Below are 13496 nucleotides of genomic sequence, written 5' to 3'. Positions count from 1 at the left end.
TGGGCTGTTTTACAGCCGTTTTAGTGCCGAAAAGTTTGGGTCCCCATTGACTTCAATGGGGTTCGGGTTCGGGACGAAGTTCGGATCGGGTTCGGATCCCGAACCCGAACATTTTCGGGAAGTTCGGCCGAACTTCTCGAACCCGAACATCCAGGTGTTCGTTCAACTCTACCCATAACCGTGACCTCACTATCGCAATACCCTGCAGGTCTGGCGTGCTGCACAGATAGTCGAGCTGGCAAAGACAAATTGGAGGAGGACACCCAAAGTAATTGTTTATTTTGTTTTTCAAGCCATACAAATGACGTTTTTGTGACATTTTTGCTTAGCTTTTGCCATTTTCCCCATTGACAATGGATAAAACACAACATTGCCTCTAGGGCTTGACTGTCATCCGCCTCCCTATCACCACCACTACAGCTGCTGATTTGAGCACTGTATAATACTGTTTTTATTAGAATCGTGTGGCACTTTAGTAGCTTTTTACTATCTGGTCAAACAAATATAGAATTCTTTCTTCTTCTCTTTTCTGATAGAACATGGCAGAAATCTTGCGGCACAGGCGTTGGGCATATGTTTCCAAAAATACTACAGCAAACAAGATGCAATAGAGGAAGGCAATTGATGCAGTGACGTAGGGATCTGGAGGACTTGCAGGTCGTTTACAGTGGTCAGGGAAGAAAGTAAAGTTTAGCTGGTGTTCTACATCATGTGAGATGACATCTTTACTGAAAGTTATTATAGAGAACTGCAAAAAATAAATAAAAAGAACACATGGTCAGAACAGATCTATCATTATGACAATCAAGCACCAGAGGAATAATAACATATGGATATAAAGAGGTAATTAACTGAGGGTAATAACCCGTTAAGGACTCTTATCTATTAGTCGGCACAATGAGCAGATACAAAGAGTCTGTTAGTGCATAACGTAGCCCAATGAAATCCATATTGTGTGTAATGCTTAATTTCTCCTACAGGAAAATTGGAAACATGTGTCAAGGCTTCCCAAAAGACTACACTTAATCGTTGGAGGTCCAAGCAGTGGGACAGTCTGTGGTCAGCCTGCTGTCCGTGGACGGTTTGTGCACAAAGAGATTGTCTAAAACAGACAAACCTTTAACCCCTCCGGTACCAGCGCCGTACATGTACAGCTCTGGATCGATGTGTAAACAAGGCGCTTGCTCGCACGTGCAGCGGGCGTCATTGCTGGCAGATCTCTGCTGTTTCATACAGCAGAGACCTGCGGCTACTTACCGTGACCGGCAATAATGCAGATCGCGGAAATTAAAAGCTTTCGATGCCGTGATCAAGCGAGATTACGGCATCTAAGCAGCAAAAACCCGCGCTTCCGGGCCTCCTACCGATGCCCCATGTGGCTAATTCGGGCATCGGTAGTTGCGCTGAACACCTTCAGTCTCGCTGATGAGGCTGAAAGTGTTCATGCTGCAATTCCTATTTTGGCCACCAGATGGCAGGCCAGGATAAAAAATGAACAAATGAAGGTTTAAATGTCAATTAAAAAATCCCTGATAAAACAAAATAAAAAACATTGTTTATAGGCTCATAAATGAGCTTCAAAATGATCATAAAAATCAAATGTAAAAAAATAATAATATATATATATATATAATAAAGTTTAAATCACCCCCACCTTTTCGTATAATAAAAATGCTTAAATAACAATAAATACAAACATCATGGGTATCATCGTGACCAAAAACGCCCATACTATTAAAATATATAAGAAAATGTCCAATATGGTGAATGGCATAACGGAAAAAAGGTTCAAAATGGCCAATTTGCCATTTGTTCATTGCTTTTCTTACCTAAAAAAATTTAAGAAAATGTGATCAAAAAGTCACGTACACACCAAAATGGTATTAATAAAAACTACAGATTGTTCTGCAAAAAAATGAGCGCGTAAGCAGCTCAGTAGACATAAGTATAAAAAAGTTATGGAGGTCAGAATATGGTGATGTAAAAAAAATATTTTTTTATCAAAGTTTAAATGTATTTTTACACTATTTAGACATAAAAAACCTACACATATGGGGTATTGTTGTAATCGTACTGACCCAGAGAATGAAAAGCATGGGAAACGAAACCCGTAAAACGGTGGAGGATATGTGTTTTTTTTCAAATTCCACCGTATTTGGAATTTTTTTACCGCTTCCCACTATATTTTATGCCATAATTAATGGTGACATTAGAGAGTAAAACCTGTCCCGCAAAAAATAATCCCCCATACAGCTATGTTACCGAAATATAAAAAAGTTATGGCTCAAGGAAAATAGGGAAGAAAACTTAAAACGCAAAAACAAAAATAAAATCCAGGTATTCTAAGGGTTAAACGGATTGTGCAGGCTTTTATATTAATGACCTATCGTCAAGACATGTATCTGATCGTTAGGGCTCTGACACCGGGTACCCCAGCCAATCATCTGTTTAAAGAAGAGGGGGCACTCCATGCAAGCACTGCTTCCTCCTTATTACACTATGCGTCATCTTCCTTGCAGCGGTGGTATATTGTAATTGGTGAAGTGCGTAGTGTGAATAGAGTGAGTACATGTGATTATGCTGCATTTCCGAGATGACGGGCATTGTGATCAACAGGATGTAGCACTCTAATGGAGCGCCACCTCCTCTTCAAACAGTTGATCGGCGGGGGTGACCCACCAATCAGATATTGATGACTTACTCCTCACTCACACGTCAGTGTTTTGGTCAGGGATTTCTATTAGTGCGGCTCTAAACACAGAACAGGAGCAGATCTTTCCCTTATACCTTATGTCTGTTGAGGCTCCAATCCTGGTTTTGGCTCAAAATGACTGATAGAAAACACGGACATGTGAATGAGGCATTATCCTAAAGATAGGTCATCAATATAAAACCCTTGCTCAAATATTTACAGGGATTGCCAAGAATGACATAAATGTAAGACTCTTCTGCAGAAACATTTTATAATGCACCAATGCATCTTAATATTGAAGTAACTTTGAAAATACACTTGGTTACAAACTATCCTATTGTTTTGTTGTATAGCACATAGAGTATGCAAACATACTGTATGTGCCTCATTGCTTACAGACTACAAACAGATCCTGTTTAATCTGATCCTCATGTACTTCCATATTCCAAGCCTAATGTCTCAAGATGGCAACCAAAATTTAGCACTTGATTGTAGATCCTTTGTCTACGGGTCTACTCTACAAAAGGTCCTTCACCATCACTAAAACTTACTTGTGCTTCATAGTGCATATGAAAAGTCACTTGCATAGATGGCAGCTTTTCTGCCCAGTTGCCAGCCTCTACAGCAAGTTGGAAGACAATGTGGTCCATGGCTATGATGAGCACAGAAAGCAGTGCAAAAACCAAAATGACCAAAATACGAAACACAATAGAACCAAGCTCTTTTCTTGACATCTTGAATCCAGTTGACTTTATTAACCTTAGTGAGGAGCCATTACTCAAGTCTGTAATTTTGTTTTTCTGGGCTATCTCAACCAGTTGTCTTGTAATATATTTGTTGTCAAACTTAATGTTAGTTAGATAGTTTCTTAAGTACCAGGTCGAATTAAAGAGAACATACCAGATGAAACAACCAGCAAAAACCCTATTTACCACTAGGTTGAGGTCCTTAAAAATCAATTCCACAGCTTCAAAGTCTTTCTTCATGTTATTAGCCACTTCAGATATTTGATTAGAAACCACAGACGTATTTATATTTGCTAAGAGGTTCAGTTGTGAAGCAAACTTCAGCTGGAGCCCTTCCATCACATCTGTAGTCTCTTTAACCATGTCCCTCAATTCACCGATCAGATCTCGGAACGTGCTAGTGGAGTTTAACACCTTTTCTGAAGAGTGTTGGGATATACATCTAATGATGTGGAAAATATTCTGGAGGTTTATGAAGATATTCGGAAGGATGTTAAGAGCCATGAACATAAAACAGGTGGATAACAGTAGCCGACGTCCTTGCTTGGTTCCTAGGGTGGGAATGATGATGGTCAAAATACAACGGATTGGGTGAAGAAGAATAAGGACAATGCATATAAAGACGGTCACGGTTAGGGCCAATACAGAGGCAAGTGGTGACTTATACTGTAAGGAATGGGATAACCATATGTAAAGAAAAGTTCCAGCTAAGGATGAAAAGACAAAGCACAAGATAAAAAGTAATAGGGTTTGCCTCCAATCTTTGGGAACTGGATTAGAATATGCAGATGAGAGCTCCTGAATCCAGTTGTGGACTCTTATGTAAATCTTCTGAAAGTCCTGCCAACATGACAATCTAGAGAGAAAAAGAAATGTAAATTGTAATAGAAATATCTAAAGAAAAATGGACAAGAAAACATAAGTAGGGTTGAGCGAACCCATGGAAGTTTGGGTTCGCCAGGTTTGGCCGAACTTCAGGTCAAAATTCAGGTTTGGGACCCGAACTTGACCCAAACTGGAACCCGAACACCATTGAAGTCAATGGGGACCCGAACTTCACTTTATTATTTACAAAATAACATGGTTATATTGGAAAATAACATGGTTATATTGGAAAATAACATAATACTTAAGACGGAATGCAAAAGAGACACCTTTAGAGACATTCCTTTTTGCTTTCCGTCATAACAGAAGTCTATGGGAGCATAACTGTGTCCCTTTTGCGTTCTGTCTTAAGGAATTGTTATTTTACGATATAACCATGTTATAACGGAAAATAATAAAGTAATTCATAAATCGTCCGAACCCCGAACCTGAACCCGGACTTCAGTGGAAAAGACTGGACCATCAAAAGGAAATGGATGATTTCTCCTTTTGTTACATATTTGGGCCCATATAATCCAGGGCCTCCAAAGCTCTGTCCCACATCACTTATACTCAGTCTTGGACCCAATAATATACATTTGGTGGGCATCTGTGGATGGCATAACATGATTACAATAAAGCGTATAGAACATGTTGTAGCCTCTCTGGTAGAAATAGAAGAAATAGTATGATCTTTGTGGACCCATGCGGGCCCACACCATATATTTAGTAGGTCTCTGGAGAGAAAGACAAAGCATTAATTACAGATGTGAAATGAATAGGGCAGGTTTGCCCATACGTAAATGGAACCCATTCAATCAGTGTTGTCAGGCAGAGTATCAGAGGGCCCAGTAGCAAAAGTTACTATGGGCCTCCCAGTGAGATTTCTCATTACTACTATACGATTTTAATAAAAAATAATAATAAAGTTGTTCTCTGCCTCACCCACTTTACCAGATTTCTATGTTTGAAAAAGTGCATAAGCTTAATAAATATAGTGCTCATTCTGGAAACCATATTTCTGAATTTATTTAAGTCAGTCAATTATCGTCAGTGCATTAATAAATATGTCCACATTAAGCTGTAAATCTCCTGCTTTCCTTCAGTAGAGTATAAAACAGGTCACCTGCAGCACCCACTAGAGAGATCTAAAAGAGAGAATTTATACAGTTACCATTGCATATCAATGGAAGCTGTAATTTGTATGCATTGAGCTCCCTGTAGTGGTGGTTGCTGGAAAATTCTATGGATTTATGTTGGCAACAGAAGTTCATTGCTGAGCCCTCCCTCCCCCTTATCCTAAGCCCCAAAGCAGTCAAGTGGTAAGTACTCCACTGGTGCCATAGAGCCAACTGTCATGGGTGAAGTTGCAGATGGTCGTTTATTTATAATTTCCAGCTGACTGGCTTGTTCCCAAACTAAGGAGCATATAGGTGACTGCTATGTACATGCAAGGGTCTTGATGGTAGACACCTGAAAACCCTATAATAGTGAGGGGACACGACCACTGGCTCCCTGCACTTAATATGGATGGAGTCAGGGTCACCTAGAATCAAGCCAGCAAGGAAACACAATAAAGTAATAGACTTATCTGAGCAAACAGCAGCAGCAGCCTCCAGCAGTGAACACTTCATCCAGGAAGTAGTATAAACCGCAAAGTGAGGCAGTATGGGAGGGAATATAAAGGAAGACGATTAGTCTAAATAACCAGACATCCATGCCCACTCGTCGCTTGTGAAGAGTGGAAGCTGACTGGAAAGGCGATGACCATGTTGCAGCTGGTATTCCACTACTGCCCTCTGCTGCTCACAAAGCCTGGCCAACATGTGGAATGTGGAGTTCCAGCACGTGCTCACATCGCACAAAATAGCTCCTCGGAATTTCCAAGTGTGGGATCACTTGTTTGCCAAGACTCTCCATGCTGGGAGAAAGGAGTATCAGCGTGAGGATTCTGTTGACCAGACTCTTGGCTTCTGCGACTGGACTTTGTGGAAGACAGGGTGGTGCTTAACCGACTGGAAGCATTATCTGCTGCAATCCAACCGACCACCTGGTCGCACTGGTGTGATGTCGAGAGTGGTGTCCTACGCCGCTTTGCAAACTGGTACATGAAGCTAGGTATCGTGGATGAGTGCGTTTCTTGTGCTCTGGCAGCAGGCACAGTTTCACCGCACACAAGGCCACAACCTCTGCTTGCACCATCAGCAGCACGGCTACTTCCCCGTCCCTTACTGCTCGCTTTGCGCATATTAAATGGTATATATGCGTCTTATAGGACCGCGCGATTGTTAGCAATTTACAAGATAGACACTCCAAATCAAGGGCATGAGCACAAGGTTGCTGTGTTTTATGCAGGTAATTTGGAAGAAGGTCTCAGATTCAAGTAGGGTCCATATTAAAATCGCTTCTTTATTCAGGACATCATACAGACATGACAGACTGCCACACAGTACAACAGATTGGCGTTGACGCGTTTCGGGTACTAAGACCCTTAGTCGTAACATTACGACTAAGGGTCTTAGTACCCGAAACGCGTCAACGCCAATCTGTTGTACTGTGTGGCAGTCTGTCATGTCTGTATGATGTCCTGAATAAAGAAGCGATTTTAATATGGACCCTACTTGAATCTGAGACCTTCTTCCAAATTACCTGCAGCTTGCGACGGGGTCACTCCCCTAGAGTTTCAGAATCGGGATTATATTAACTGGGAGGTGAGCTGGATTTAAGTTTTTTTTCTTGCTGTGTTTTATCTCTTTTTATGTGCCTGTACCACCACTGACGTATGTGAGTGTAATAAACAACCTGTTTACATACACATTGGCGACAGTGCTTAACTATCAGAGCAAATTTTCTGTAGAATTGCCTATGGGAGAAAAAGAACAAGAGGAGCTTGCAATGATGTATTAGTCTGATGTGCCTGTATATCTACATGTGCTTGATTGAGTGGAGGAGGAGGTCATCTGTGGAAACTAATATTTTACCTATATGCGCAAAAGTGGATGGTTTTGATTTGGAGTGGCAATCTTGTAAATTGCTAACAATCGCGCGGTCCTATAAGACGCATTGAACTAAGTGTGAATTAAGCCCACATCACCATTGGGACATGCTGCGGCAAATTATCGAGGTAAAGTATTGGAGGACCTTAATTTTATATTTTTAAATGGTATATATGCTTGCAAGTATGTCACACGTACAGCGCAGGTTTTGTAAGTGTATGCGTAAGTAAATTAGACTGAATGTCACTGATACTTAGGATGGGCAAACGTTATTAAGGAGATGTAGCACAGGTAATGTTGCTGCCACCAGCAGCGAAAAAATTACACTGAATGTCACTGATATTTAGTATGGGCAAACATTATACAGGAGATGTAGCGCAGGTAATGTCGCTGCCACCAGAAGCAAAAAAATTACACTGAATGTCACTGATATTTAGTATGGGCAAACATTATACAGGAGATATAGCACAGGTAATGTCGCTGCCAGCAACAGCGAAAAGATTACACTGATGGTCCATTCACACGTCCGCAATTCTGTTCTGGATTTTGCGGAACGGAATTGTGGACCCATTCATTTCTATGCGGCCACGCGATGTGCTGCCCGGGTCCGGAATTGCGGATCCGCACTTCCGGGTCCGCAATTCCGTTCCTGAAAAAAATAGAACATGTCCTATTCTTGTCTGCAAGACATTAGGCATATTCTATTAAGTGGGGCGTAGCACACGCTGTATTTGGCCGAGCATGCTCAATCAACACTAAAAACAAAGATAGATAGATCCATATAAGTAAGATAGATTGATAGAGATCAATTATATATTATACAAAATAGATAGAGATGATAGATATCTTTACGTGAATTGCTATCAATGGTGGATATAATTACCTTTTATGAGAAGTATTTTGGAGGCTCATTGTATAGATTGTGAGGACTTGTCAGTGTCAGATGATGTGACCTACTTCTTATGGCACAATCAGCTGACATTGAGAAGTCTGGGCACTGCAGATACTCACACCCTTACATCTGACGTGGGCTTTTGAGGAAATTCCTTTTCTTCTAGTTGGATCTGGAAGTTGCTTGCAGACAGCTGAATGCATTTAATTAAGTAGTATACTGTGTGTTTGTGTGTGTGTGTATATATATGTATATATATATGTATATATATATATATATATATCTGTATTACCAGAAGGACCCGGCTTTGCACGGGTATATTTAATCTATTTCATTTCATGTTTGTGTGTGTCGTTAAAAGATATCGACAGTATCCACTATAACAGTGACATCTACAGTATCCCGCCGCTTTAGCGGTGACATCCACAGCGGTCTGCGCCCTTAACAGTAACATCCACAGTGCCCTCCCCTTTAATAGTGACCTCCACAGTACCCTGTCTCATTAACAGTGACTTCCACAATAACTCGCCCCCTTAACCGTGACCTCCACAGAGCTTCATTCCCTTAAAATGTGACCTCCACAACACCCCACCCCCTTAACAGTGACCTCTACAACACCCTGAGCCTTAACACTGACCTCCATAGCGGACCGTCCCCTTAACTGTGACCTCCACTGTTCCCTGATCCCTTAACAGAGCCCCCCACAGCACCCACCCTTTAACAGTGACCTCCACAGCATCCCACTCCCTTAGCAGTGACCTCCACAGCAGTAATCCCATTTAACTGTGACCTGCACAGCATCCCACCCCCTTAACAGTGACCTCCATAGCAGCCCCTCCTTTAACCATGACCTCCACAGTGGTATTAGTGACCTTCACACTATCCAATCTGCTTAACAGTGATTTCCACAACACCCTGTCCCCTTAACAGTGGCCTCTACAGCAGCCTGTCCCTAGGGTGGCCAGAGGTCAGGTTTTAGGCCGGAGGGAATTGCCACCACCACTCCAGCGCTGGGTCGGCCAGACGTCTCCTACTAGTACCCTGGAGATGGTGGACCTGCTCGTATGGTATAGGGCTACTGAGGAACTCCAAGGGTGAACTCTGGGGAAGGGTGTAACAAAATCCTGAAAATCCCCTCCCCAGACCTGGTGGCCTGAGCTGAGAAAGACTGCACGGGATGTGACCTTTGGGGATCGGAACCCGATAATCTGCCGGCGTTGTCATGAGCCCGCCCATATATGGGCCGACTGTCCCCACCTGGTCGAGCCCATGAACGTAAACTTTGGGTATCGACAGTCATGGTATGCAGAAGGGTCGGTGCGTCAGACACTCCAGAAACTCTCAATAACGAACCTTTGTGTCAGGTGGAGGTGGGAGTCACTCCCGTGGTGGCTCTGCTGGACTCGTGTGACCCTTGGGAGGGCAGCCCTGGTGCAACCCACCAAGTTTACGGGCTGGAAAGTCAGGGTGCTCAGCAAACATGGAGATTTAAAAGAGTACCTCACTGCTCCGGTGTCCCTAAGCACATGTGCCAGCAGGCGGATCCATGAGGTGCACATAACCACCAGCATGCACTATAAAGTGATACTAGAAAGAGACTTTCCATTGTTCCCAGTCTTGTGGCCGTCCGTTGAACATACCGATCCCTGGGAGATAGGAAAAGCTCCAGTAGCGAGGCCTGGCCCAGTTGAGGTGTTAGAACACCAGAAACCCAAGGCGGAGGGGCCCACGGTGGGTGAGGGGGAGACAATCCCACTGAATTGGATAGGTAGGGTGCATAGGAAGATAGCTCAGTCAGCCCAGAATCGGGCCTATAATCTAGCATCTTGGGTCCGTAACTGTAGCCGGGGAGATCTGGTTTTGGTTTTTGGGCCTCCTGTCGACAGTAAGTTCCTTGCTAGGTGGCAGGGGCCCTACAAAAATAAGAGAAAGTTGGAGACACATATTACAAGGTATGCCAGCCAGGTCGGCAAAAGCCGAGGCAGGTCTACCATGTCAATTTACTACAATTTTGGAAGGTTAGGGAGACCTGTACTGAGAACAGCCCATGGCCGGTTTATCTAGGGGAAGAGATACCGGTCCCTCTGCTACAGGGGAAGTGGCTGCCACAGAAAAGATTACTGACAGCCTTTTCCGCTAAACAGACTCAGGGGGCCAGGTAGTTCGTTAGTCGGAACACGGATGTGTTCTCTGACCTCCCTGAACGCCCTTCCGTAACCCACTGTGATATTGTCACTGAGCCCCAGGCAAAAGTCTGGTTAAAGTCGTACCGTGTGCCCGTGACTCGGCGACGAGCCATCTCTGAAGGGGCGATACGGGGTTGGCCGCGGCCTGGACAAAGAGGTGAAGTCCCGGGTCAACAGATGGCTCTGGTCACTGCAGAACTTTGAGTCGATGGTGGATCACAGAGCAGGCCAGTTGCAGGGAAACGCGAAGGCACTGTCTGGTGCACTGTGTATGCATGTGTTCACTACCTCAAGGTTGAACAAAGGGGGGGGGGGGGTATGTGACACAGTAAAGGGAATTGTATGTGGAGGCAGGTATTTTCCTCCCAGTGTGTGCTGCTGGACTAATTAGAGTCAGGTAAGGTCAAACACCGGACTGGATCGCAGGTGCCGGTCTGGGTTTTTGTTAACACGTAGCTGCCTTTAAAAGACAGCTGGGTTCATGCAGAGGGGATCTCTGTATTGGGATCTGAGGCTTGTGCTGGGGTGGAAGGCTGAGACCCATGTGAGGGGAAACAGGCCGAATAAAGCCTACTGATGGACTCTGGTTGGCAGAACAGGCCGCATGGTGTGAACTGACATCAATACTGCAAGGTGACTTTTTTTGCTTGAAAGTTTTTTTTTTGTTCTTTGAACTTTCTAACGTGTGAATAAACACTGAACTTTTGGTTTACAAACTGGTCGGTGGCTCTATACTGCGTCCGCTTATCCTGTTTACCAGAGGGAATCCCATATATATACTATATATACAAACTAGGGCTGCAGCTAACGATTATTTGAATAATCGATTAGTTGCCGATTAATTTCTACGATTAATCGATTAATCGGGAAAAACGACAAAATTACAAAACAGAGAGGTTTATATGATCTTACTTGAAAAATTATGTTCAAAGGCCATATTAAAACAAATTGTGGACGACACTATTATGGGGGATCTGTGGACGACACTATTATGGGGGATCTGTGGACGACACTATTATGGGGGATCTGTGGACGACACTATTATGGGGGATCTGTGGACGACACTATTATGGGGGATCTGTGGACGACACTATTATGGGGGATCTGTGGCCGACACTATTATGGGGGATCTGTGGACGACACTATTATGGGGGATCTGTGGACGACACTATTATGGGGGATCTGTGGACGACACTATTATGGGGGATCTGTGGACGACACTATTATGGGAGATCTTTGGACGGCGCAGTTATGGAGAGGGGGATCTGTGGACGGCGTAGTTATGGAGAGGGGGATCTGTGGACAGCGTAGTTATGGAGAGGGGGATCTGTGGACAGCGTAGTTATGGAGAGGGGGATCTGTGGACGGCGTAGTTATGGAGAGGGGGATCTGTGGACGGCGTAGTTATGGAGAGGGGGATCTGTGGACGGCGTAGTTATGGAGAGGGGGATCTGTGGACGGCGTAGTTATGGAGAGGGGGATCTGTGGACGGCGTAGTTATGGAGAGGGGGGATCTGTGGACGGCGTAGTTATGGAGAGGGGGATCTGTGGGTGGCGCTGTTATGGAGAGGGGGATCTGTGGGTGGCGCTGTTATGGAGAGGGGGATATGTGCACTGTTATGGGCATAACAGTGCACAGATCCCTTTCCTCATAACAGTGCACAGATCCCCCTTCCCATAGCGGTGCCATACACAGACCCCCCCTCCTCCCCATAGCAGTGCTATACACAGACCCCCCTCCCCATAGCAGTGCCATAGACAGATCCTCCCCCCTCCCCATAGCAGTGCTATACACAGACCCCCCTCCCCATAGCAGTGCCATAGACAGATCCTCCCCCCTCCCCATAGCAGTGCTATACACAGACCCCCTCCCCATAGCAGTGCCATAGACAGATCCTCCCCCCTCCCCATAACAGCCCCGGCCCCGATGCTTATAAGTCGGACTAATCACTGCATCTTTATTTTACCTTTTTACAATGACGCTCCTGTAACAGCCAGGCAGAGCGGACGGCGGCGTAACGTCACTCACTCACGTGACGCACCTGCTCCGCCCACTTCATGAATGAAGGAGTGACGTTACGCCGCCGTCCGCTCTGCCTGGCTGTTACAGGAGCGTCATTGTAAAAAGGTAAAATAAAGATGCAGCGACCGCCCGCCCGCCCGCATAGTAACGAATCGGCGATTATTCGATAACTGGATTCGTCGACAACAAATCCAGTTATCGAATATAATCGATTACATCGATTCATCGTTGCAGCCCTAATACAAACCGGATTCCCAAAAAGTTGGGACACTAAACAAATTGTGAAAAAAAAAACTGAATGCAATGATGTGGAAATGGCAAATGTCAATATTTTATTTGTAATAGAACGTAGATGACAGATCAAACGTTTAATCCGAGTAAATGTATCATTTTAAAGGAAAAATACGTTGATTCAAATTTTCACGGTGTCAACAAATCCCAAAAAAGTTGGGACAAGTAGCAATAAGAGGCTGGAAAAAGTAAATTTGAGCATAACGAAGAGCTGGAAGACCAGTTAACACTAATTAGGTCAATTGGCAACATGCTTGGGTATAAAAAGAGCTTCTCAGAGTGGCAGTGTCTCTCAGAAGCCAAGATGGGTAGAGGATCACCAATTCCCACAATGTTGCGCAGAAAGATAGTGGAGCAATATCAGAAAGGTGTTACCCAGCGAAAAATTGCAAAGACTTTGCATCTATCATCATCAACTGTGCATAACATCATCCGAAGATTCAGAGAATCTGGAACAATCTCTGTGCGTAAGGGTCAAGGCCATAAAACCATACTGGATGCCCGTGATCTCCGGGCCCTTAAACGACACTGCACCACAAACAGGAATGCTACTGTAAAGGAAATCACAGAATGGGCTCAGGAATACTTCCAGAAACCATTGTCAGTGAACACAATCCACCGTGCCATCCGCCGTTGCCAGCTGAAACTCTACAGTGCAAAGAAGAAGCCATTTCTAAGCAAGATCCACAAGCTCAGGCGTTTTCACTGGGCCAGGGATCATTTAAAATTGAGTGTGGCAAAATGGAAGACTGTTCTGTGGTCAGACAAGTCACGATTCGAAGTTCTTTTTGGAAATCTGGGACGCC

General features: G+C 44.2%; 1 protein-coding gene across 1 annotated transcript; it reads right to left on the bottom strand.

The window, feature by feature from the left end:
- Positions 1-285: 285 nt before the first annotated feature.
- On the bottom strand, positions 286-8246 carry LOC122941197 (osteoclast stimulatory transmembrane protein). The gene is made up of 3 exons (XM_044298253.1): positions 8182-8246; positions 3244-4294; positions 286-748 (listed from the first exon to the last, which is right to left on the bottom strand). Exons 1-3 carry the CDS (start codon positions 8208-8210, stop codon positions 473-475), a joined length of 1356 nt encoding a protein of 451 aa, XP_044154188.1. The 5' UTR covers positions 8211-8246; the 3' UTR covers positions 286-472.
- Between the last annotated feature and the right edge of the window lie 5250 nt (positions 8247-13496).

This window comes from Bufo gargarizans, chromosome 6 (assembly GCF_014858855.1).
Source record: "Bufo gargarizans isolate SCDJY-AF-19 chromosome 6, ASM1485885v1, whole genome shotgun sequence".
NCBI classification, from domain to species: Eukaryota; Metazoa; Chordata; class Amphibia; order Anura; family Bufonidae; genus Bufo; species Bufo gargarizans.
This window is presented reverse-complemented; position numbering and strand designations above follow the sequence as displayed.